Source organism: Coloeus monedula (genome assembly GCF_965178545.1).
Source record: "Coloeus monedula genome assembly, chromosome: 17".
In the NCBI taxonomy this organism is placed as follows: domain Eukaryota; kingdom Metazoa; phylum Chordata; class Aves; order Passeriformes; family Corvidae; genus Coloeus; species Coloeus monedula.
Genome location: NC_138797.1, coordinates 7,468,838 through 7,478,374, shown reverse-complemented (window position 1 = coordinate 7,478,374; position 9,537 = coordinate 7,468,838). Strand labels below are relative to the sequence as shown.

At 59.8% G+C, this 9,537-nt stretch overlaps 1 protein-coding gene across 1 annotated transcript; it reads left to right on the top strand.

Annotated features, from left to right (window-relative positions):
* Positions 1-1,685: 1,685 nt before the first annotated feature.
* RSPO4 (R-spondin 4) lies at positions 1,686-8,804 on the top strand (the record flags this gene model as incomplete). The annotated part of the gene is made up of 5 exons (XM_082292605.1): positions 1,686-1,833; positions 4,885-5,073; positions 5,346-5,489; positions 5,580-5,765; positions 8,731-8,804. Exons 1-5 carry the CDS (start codon positions 1,755-1,757, stop codon positions 8,802-8,804), a joined length of 672 nt encoding a protein of 223 aa, XP_082148731.1. The 5' UTR covers positions 1,686-1,754.
* Positions 8,805-9,537: the final 733 nt, after the last annotated feature.

Below are 9,537 nucleotides of genomic sequence, written 5' to 3'. Positions count from 1 at the left end.
GGCTGAGCCAGATGCTGCAATTTATGCATTTTATGTGTACTTTTTCAATTTATTTCATAATTAGGAAAAAAAAAACCCTAAAGTGATCCCAACCATTATTACTCCTGGTTTCCTCAGTTATTACTCTGGGTTTCCTACAGTGAGACCAAAGGGGTCTGAAATGGTTCCTTTGTTGTCTGATCATTAACCCTTCAGGAATGAAATGCAGCAGTGCCGGATGGGAGCGCTGGGGAGAGAGGCTCAGTGGGGGCTGGGGGAGAGAAGGGAAACAGAAGGGAGAAATTCGAGGTGTAGAGAGAAGATTAACCCCAATGTACTGTCCCTGGGCATGGTTGGACACCCCAGGACACTGATGGACACATCCCCTGCAGCCCCGTGGGTGGTCTGCTCTAGTGCAATGAGTTTGCTGGTTCTCAACAGCCGCCAGCCCGTTCGTCCCTGCCAGGTGATGCAGACCCAGAGCATCTCAGGTGGGAACCTGCAATTTATTGGCGTATGGGATGAGCAGGTGGATTATCATCTTCCCCAGGGTGCTCAGAGGGGTCCTGTGTGCCCAGAAAGTCCCTCTGTGCCCCCTCTGGGGGGAGGAGAGGGACCCCATGTGCTGGTTTGCACTTGGTGATGCCAGGGGTGAATGCATTGTCACTGGGGCTGTCACTGGTGGCCAGTGGCCCTGGAGCCCTGGCTGGGAGGTCACCAGGCTGTTCCAGGGTACGGCTCCTGGCACAGGGTTGGCACGATGGGACAGGCATGTGGGGCTTCCAGGATGGGGACCTGCGCCTCTAGGTCACCTCGGGTGCCTGGCGAGTGAGGTGTCCCCCTCCTGCCCTGCATCCCACCCCAGGCACAGCTCTCAGGGTGGGTTTTGGGGAGCACAGCGTGGGACAAAGAGTGTGGACAGCCGCGTGAGAGCCCGGAACCGCTCAGTGAGCTCGTCTTGACTTGGCACATCTTGGCACGGCTTGGCACGGCTCGGCTCGGCTCCGCTCCGCTCCCGCAGCTCGGAGGGAGGTGAGCTAAGAAGCGCTCGGAAAATCCGAGTCAGCTGCAATCCTGAGGACAGCCGGGGCAGACCCACAGCCGCCGCCGGAGCTGCCGGAGACCCACCACGGCTCCCGGCGACCGGGGGGCTCAGCCCTCCCCGGGGGCTGTCACTGGCCCCCCCAGCCCTGCCGGTGCTGGAAGCGGGGGGCTGAGCCGGGGGGGCTGAGCCGGGGGGGCCGGCGCAGGCAGCGTCACTCGCCTGGCTCCACCCCTCCAAAATCGCAGGGGGCTTCGCTGTGACCCCGGCGCTGGGATGGCAGCGGGACAGTCGGACCGCGGCGGGACGGCGGGACGGTTCCCAGCCGAGGTGGTGGCTGGACTGCTCCGGGGGGATCCAGCCAGGGCGTTTGCCAGTCGCTTTGTTGCTGCTGGGGGATTTTTAATTTTTTTTTTTAGGATTATTATTATTTTGAAGGGGAGGGTGAGGAGAGGGGGCTGACACTGACTATAAAGGCAGAGCTCTCCGGAGCAGACGCCACTTCCCCACCACCATGAGCACTCCCCGGGCCTGACAGCCCCAGCCTGCCCCAGTGTCACTGGCTCATGCTGCCCTGAAGTGTGGCTGTGTGCCCGAAGCTCGGGTTGGGATGGTGTGAGCCCGGAGCCGCTCGTCGCCCTCCCAACACCCCTCACGGGCTCTGGCAGGAGCCGAGCCTGCCAGCCGCTTGGATGATTTGATTCTTTCCCTGCGCGACATCACTCCTGCCCAGATGCAGTGGATAATATTCATGTTGCTGTTATTCATCAGCTCCATGGAAATGCTCGCGCAGAACCGGTGGAAGAAGCAAGGTACGGTCCGTGCAGTGGGCTTGTCCCGCTCGAGTACTGCGGGGTGGATTTGGGACACCAGGCTGCCTGTCCTGCCTACACAGAGCGGGAAGAAGTTGTGAACCAGGGCTGGAGGGTGCCAGGAACCAGCATCCCCCAACCCTTCCCCTTGAGCCCCCTTGGGGACTGTCTGCGTTCCCCTCTGGGTGTGTGGCACGGGGCTGGCTTGGCAGTGCGGGAAGATGCAGAGTGCAGCCCCATGGCACTGCCTGCCCAGTGCCAGCCCTGCCTTTTGGCTTCGGGGCTGGCAGAAGACAAGGGACGCTGGTTGGATTGGGACCAGCTCTGCAAATGCCAGCAGAGCCAGACACAGTGGGGATAGCACAAAACGGGCTGATTTTCCAATATTTTTTTTCTCTGCATAACACACTGAAGTGCCTTAGGAGTAAAACCTCCTGGAAGGATGCTCAGAGCCACAGCAGGCACTGCCTGTCCCCTGTCCTGTCCTTTCCTCAGGAAGAGGCACCAGCTGAGCCACTGCTCAGTGCCTGGGCAAGGGCAGGGTGTGCCGGGGCTGTGCCAAGGCGCATGACCCCTCCATTGGGCACTGGCTCAGGTCCCCTCGCTGGGGAGTGTCAGGCAGTGCCAGCTGGCTGTGTGGAGTGGGCCAGGGCTGGTTATCAGCTCCGTGCCAGGAATGCCTTGGTTTTGGGGCCAACACGTGCCAGGGTAGGGGCAGGACCTCCCAGGACCAGGGCGCCCAGGGCTGGAGGCCAGAGAGCTTCCCTTGAAGTTGTTCCATGTTAAAGGCATGTGGAGGCAGTAGGTGTGCGTGATGATGTGGGTGGCCAGGCTGGTGGTGGCCAAAACACCCCTGAGAGGAAACAGCCTAGCACCAAGAGGGGCTCCAGCTACCAGTGCTTGATGCTGAATAGCACAGTGCTCCAAGGCCCTCAGGTCTTGGCAACACCTGGAGGTCTGGCCATGGCTTCACACCCCAGACATCTTATATCCCCTGGGATAACCAGCACAGAAAGTCCAGCGCAGGGTCCAGGAGCCATGAAAGATGCTGCAGCACCCCACTGCCTCTGTACTGCCACTGGCAGCTCTGATCTGGGCAGTCCAGCACTCCGGAGACTCACAGTTTCCAGCAGGACTGGGCGCAGGGTGGGCAGAGATGGGGAATGTCACACCCATGTCCAGCACATCTCAGGTACCCACTGTGCCCCCTGCCCAGTGCCCAGCCCTGCCCTGCACTCTGCCATCACCGCTGGCAGGAGGAGAACCCACCACCTGTTCCTAATCCTCAATCCCACGGTTTCAGCATGAGCCACATTCCGTTGTGCTCTGCAGTGGCTCCCAGTGTCACTCCCGGTGGCAGAGATGTGTGTGCCATGCCAGCAGCACCATGGGGTGAAGGAGCACGACCCCACTTCTCCCAGCTCCATACCATGGGATTAGTTCCAAAACCAGTGAGAGGAAGGAGCCCCCAGAGTCCATCCAAGGGTCCCCCACCTTCTCTAGCCTGGCTGGGGTTGGAAGGAGAGCAGCAAAAAAACCCCTAAATATCAAAAAGAATTAGGGAAGGGAGAGAGGCTCGTAAATCTACGGGTCTCCAGGGAAGCCGCTCCAGCTGCAGCCAGGAACACAAATGTTGTCAGCATTTGGTAAATATGTAACGGAGACCATAACAACTTAATGGATCCAAGGTGCTTCGTTAGCTTTCCCAGCAGAGGCAGCTCTAATGAAGGCTCCTGGCAGTGCTGCCATCCCAGACAGTGTGCCCCCGAGAAGGGACTGGGATGAGCCAGCTTGGGGACAACTGCATGGCACCGCAGCATCATGGACTGGCTTGTGCCAGGGACCAGCGCATGTGGCTGTGAGGCATTGCCCACCATCATCATCTGACAGAATCCTCTGCCAGCATCTCCCTGGCTTCCCCAGCACCTCTGCCCCAGCCCCACAGCCGTGGGACCCTTCTGATGCAACTCCTAGGGCCAGAGGGACCAGTGCCAGGCATTGCTCCCAGAGCTCAGTCTATGTCCGTGCCAGGCAGCACCCAACAGGTGGATGGGGCTTGTAGCAACCTTGTCTAGTGGAAGGTGTCCCTGCCCATGGCAGGGGGTTTGAGATGATCTTGAAGATCTCTTCCATCCAAAACCATTCTGTGATTTTATGATGCTATAGAGCCCAGGTCCTAAGCATGCTGTACCGGGACTTCTGCACTGTCACTGCTACTCAGCCTGTGGTGCCAGAGGCAAGCAAACAATTCCCAGCACAGGGGCATGATTAAGGCATTGGATGCCTGCATGCAGGAGTTCAGTGGCCCCTTTTGTGATGCCCAGCCATCCTGTGGTTGCAGAAAGACACAGGGTGTGTGTAGCCCCCAGAGCTCGATGCTCAGCTCCCCAGCTCCCAAAGTGCCTCTGTGCCAGGGGCATCCCTCCAGGCTGCTTTCTGTGGGCTCAAGAAGCAGGAGCTGTTGGCGATGTCTCTCAGGGCTGGTGGATGTTGGCACCCTGTCCTTGTCCCTGGGAACAGAGCCGACCTCGGGGTCAGTCACACTCCCACAGTCTGGGAGTACGGCACAGGCAGCCAGGGAGGCAGCAGAGGCTCTTGAGCAAACAGGCAGATGCTTATCTCAGCGCCTCTTGAGTGCATCCAAAATGCTCTTTGTCCTCTGACACTTAACAGGCATCAACTGATTAATCCAGGTCAGAGCATATTTCTACCCGCTGACCCAGCGGTTGTTCTACGTCCCATGGGATGGGCAAGGCTAGCTTGGGGTGTGGCTCAGGCTGTCACCCACGGGCAGTGCTGGGCATGGAGCAAACCCTCAATGTGGATTTTGTGGAGTGATGGAGACCATCAGCTGGGAGCGATGGCTCCATGTGTCCCCAAGCTGCCAGTGTGGGCAGAAGTGGGGATTTGAGGAGCGGAGGGAGGTGGGGTGGCATTTGCAGGGAGACAGGACAGTGCCGTCACCCTGGTGTGCCAGAGAGGGGCTGCCACGGGGCTGGGACCCACCTCGGCACCTGTGCCACAGCCCCTCTCCTCCATTTGTCCCCGCAGCGAGTGCCGGCCTGCTGGAAAACTGCACAGGCTGCGTCCTGTGCTCTGAGGACAACGGCTGCATCACCTGCCACCACCGGCTCTTCCTGCTTATCTGGAGGGACGGCATCCGCCAGTACGGGATGTGCGTCCACACTTGTCCCCCAGGCTACTTTGGTGTGCGGGGTCTGGAGGTCAACAGATGCACAAGTACGTCCCGCGCCAGCCGGGGTCCCCCTGCTCCTACTCGTGCCCCCTGCTCCCCTGGCCACCCTGCGGGTCCCAGTGCTGTGGGAAGGGCGATGGCTTCATTTCCCACAGCATCGCTGGTGGCACTGCATCCAAGGGCGGCCGGGCTGGGGGGGCTTCGTCCCCTTTTTCCCTTGCCCAGAGCTGCAGCCTGGAGCCCGCAGGTTTTGGGTCCCCGGTGGGTGCCGGGGGTGCCCCGGGCTGTCCCGCTGACCGGCCGTCCCTCCTGGCAGAGTGCAGGTCGCCCAGCTGCGAGAGCTGCTTCAGCAGAGACTTCTGCATGAAGTGCAAGGACAAGTTTTACTTGTACAAGGGCCAGTGTTTCCGGCAGTGCCCCTCCGGCACTGCGGCACAGCCCGGCACTCGCGAGTGCCAAGGTAAGCAGCACCCGCACCCCGTGCCCGCCGCCCCTGGGGACGTGCCTGATGCCGAGGGGTCACCAATCCGTTCTTCCCCTGTCCCCGCAGAGACGTGCGAGCCGGGGCCGTGGAGCGAGTGGAGCGCCTGCACCCACGAGAGCCGGACCTGCGGCTGCAAGTGGGGAGTGGAGACGCGGGTACGGGAGGTGCCGGAGGCTGCCCGGGAGGAGGGGACTGCCTGCCCCGCGCTGCTGGAGACCAGGAGGTGCCGCATGAAGAAGCACTGCCCGGGAGGTGAGCACCGCGCCACTGGGGCTGGGGACAGCTTCGCGTCCCTCCAAAGTGAGCCCGAGGGTGGCTGCAGGAGGACGGTGGCAGCAGGGGTTTAGCAATGGCCGGCGAGCCGTGCTGTCATCTCCCAAGCATTTTGAAATTCTGGGTAAAGCTCAGGCACATGTGCTGAGCAGCCCTAGGGCTGGCTGCTCCCACCTGGCAGTCCCCGAGACTGCCTGGGACGAGCCAGTGTCCCCTTCCATTCTGGGCTGGGCTGGGCACTAGCATGAACCGCCGTGGTGGGATGAGGCTGCCGAGCTCCAGCTCCCATCCTGCTACGACGTGAAGGGAGGCTTTCTGCACCGCAGCTGTGAGTAAGGAGGATTGAGACACACACACAGGGGAGGTTCCTGCAAAAACCTCTGAGCTCCCCAAAAACTGGATCGCTCATGGAGCAGGAGGGCATCACCCAGGGGATTTCTGATGGCCAAAGTTTTGAGAGACACTCCAGGGCTCATCCTCCATGGCTCATCCAGCCAGATGTTCACTCGTGCTCCTGCACTTCTCCCCACCTCGTCCCCAGGCTGGGGGCTTCCTGGCTCAGGGATCCCCCCACCTTTCACACACCAGACATGCTGCAGGGTCTGTCCAGGCGGTGCGTGCACGGGTGCAGGGCTGGCAATGGGAACCAGGACGTGGCTGATGTCATTTTTGGATGCAGGCATCTGGACTGAAGCTACCCTAATAAATCTCCACTTAATAACTGGCAGAAAGGGGGATGCATGAGATACCGATCTGTAGTGCCTGGCAGTAGATCTGAGCCACCGAGGGTTGCGGTTCGGAGCTGCGGGATCACTCCATGCTGTGGGATGAGCTGGCCGGCACCGCCAGCGTGGCGGGGATCAGAGAGGACAGGACTGTGAGGGTGGAGAGAAAAAGGATGAAGAAGGGGGGCAGCAGCAGAGGACGTGCGTGCTGGGCGAGGGCCACAGAGCCAGGAGAGAGGCTTCATCACAGCACCATCAATCATAAGTAATATTTTCCCGCTGACAGGGCAGAGGAGCTGATTCCGTTCTCCACCCAGGTCCCAACTCATATCTTTGGGGTGCCAGGTGGCATCGATTTTGAGAATGTTCCCCTCCCTTCTGCTCTGTGCCAGCTCCAGACCCGCAGAGCTGGTGACAGTTTGATGCAAGAAATTTAGTGTGGGAGGACAGGCTGCTCTGGAGCACTGAGTCCTGCAGCATCGTGCCCATGCCCAGCCCTGCCCAGCGGGTCCCACTGGCAGAGACTGCTGTGCCAGTGTTTCAGGGGCACCTCATCTTGTGAGGTGACTGGGAAGGCCCCCCAGAAAAGCACTTGTTCTCCTGCCTCTGCCTGTGCTTCTGCTCCTGCAAGTTGGAAGCCCTGGGGCTATGGTGATGGGCTCAGGGGTTGGCAGGACTCTACTCTTGAGGCTGCTGTCTGGGATCAGCTTCAGAGACAGGCCCGTCCCCTGTCCAGCAGAAGGAATCCCGTGAGTGCCCCCCAAGCAGCCCCCGCAGGAGAGAGCAGCCCCTCCATGTCTCCCACTCCTGGGCAGGCTGTTCGGCATCCCTGCCACAGCAGAGCGTGAGTCTGCCCTCGCTCCCAGGCTCCTGCCCGCCTGGCCAAGTGCTGGGTTATGGGATCCAGATGCTGAAGGAGGACGAGGAGTTCACTTGATGCATCCAAGACACCCCAAGCCCAGGCAAGCCAGGGCAGGCAGCCGGACCCGACCGTGTGATGAGAGATTTGTGCCACCACTTCTGAGCCATCCAGGCGGCTGGAAGGGAAAAGCCGCCACGCTTGGCCGTGGCACAAACCCCTCGCACTGCTGTAAATCTGCCTTGGGTGTCTGTCCCGCTCTCCAGACGCTTGGCGTGCGTGCCGTGCCCTCTCCTTTGTGGGTGGCAACTGTCTGGGAGATCAGAGCCGAGAAACAGCCAGGCAGGACAAGAACTGGAGCCCTCGGAAAGGGTTGGGGACAACAGTGCTGGCACACGCAGCACCAGGGACAGTCGTGGTCCCTTGTGTCCTTCACACCACTGAACCCCCCACCCATGTGACTCTAATTGGAGTGGGCACAGGGGGTCAAGGACAGACAAAGCTGCCCTGGTTTTGGGGCTACCATTCTGATCCTTAGCATGGACTCCCCTTCCCACTGGAGCCTATGGCACGGCAGAGTTTATCCCGAATCCCTGTTTCTTGGCGTCTCAGCACCAACACCTCGGCCAGCTGGAGGGTGTGTGGCAGCTTCTCAGGATGAGCAACGATTTGAGTCCCAACAGCCTGACCCTGGAAAGCTGACAGTGGGCTGATCTGGGATGCATCCAGGCTCCACCAGCACGTTAGCTGTGCCACTGGCATGGGGACCATCCACATGTGGAGGGTATCCACACGGAGAGCTTTAGCACCTATGCATGGATGCACCCCAAATGCCCAAATGCTCTCAGGGGCTGTCTGGGTCCTGTGGTGGTGGCAGCACCTGCCCACCTTCGTCTCCAGAGAGAAGGGAGGTGCATTCCCACACCGTGGCAGAGCTGAGCATGGCTGTGCCGTGGCTTTGGGGTGTTGGTGCAGCCGCTGTGCCTCTTTAACATCCACAGTCCTTGTTCAGAGAGAAGCTGGGGTTTCTCCAGGCAGCTCCCGCTTTGGTTGAGCTGCCCCAGCCCATTCCTAGGGATCTTGGGGTACCAGGATTTAGAGTCTAGCCACGGGAGATGTGGAGACAACACACCAGTGTCCCTCTGCCTGTGCCACCAGCACACCCAGACCCCTCCACAGCCCCTCGCTGCTGTTTCAAGACCAGGAGAAGGCTCTGGGGTCCCGAAAATGAGAAACTGGGTCCAGCACTAACATCCTGAGGGAGAATGTGGGATCAGCACGCCATGGATGGGGCTCAGGTCAGATCATGTTGCCTGGACAATGAGCGAGCCCTCCTTTTCTCCTCCTTTTTTTGTTGCAGAGAAAATCGAACCCAAAAATAAAGGCAAAAAGCGACAGAAGAAGCCGAAGACAGAACGGCACACGGGCACCTAGCAGGCACCAGCACGGGAGCTGGAGCACTGTGGCAGGAGCTCCCAGCCAGCTCCTGCCACAGTGGTCCAGCCATATTACCCCTGTTTTTCCATCCATAAAAAAAAAAAATTGCACAATTTTCTCTGCCGCCCCATCCCCCTTTTCTTTTGAGACAATTTATGGCCTGTAAAACATTTCCTTTTCAGAAAATCTAATTTGCAATGTCCAAAGCAAAGCCCTAGGGCTTGGGGAGGGGGTGGCTCCTTTATTCCTCTGGTCTTCTCTCTCCCCTAGCCTGCTCCATCCCTTCCCTTCCTCCAGACGGGCGGGATGGGGTTAGACCAGGGGCTGGACCCTGCTAATGAAGCTGATGCCTGCCTGGATACCGTCCCCCAGGGCTGGGAGCTGCCCTGGCTTCACAGGGTCCTGATTTTATGGGTGTGCTGGGGGACACAGTGCACCACTGAGCTGCTCCAGGTGCTGGATAGTGTTCCCCATCCTCAGCCACAGGCATGGGAAGCAGCAAGACTCCCAGGGTTGGGACCCCACTGGGGACCATGCCATTGCTCACAGCAGCCCAGCCTCATGCTCAGCATCCCCACAAGCACAACCAAGGGCCAAATCCCGCTGTCCTGGGGCAGCTGGACCCCCAAACTGGGAACCCTTCTGGGAACTATGCCAGCCCAGCACTCAGCATCCTCATGGGACAAATCCTGCCGTCTTTAGACTCACAGAGAGGCTCAAAGAGCTTCTC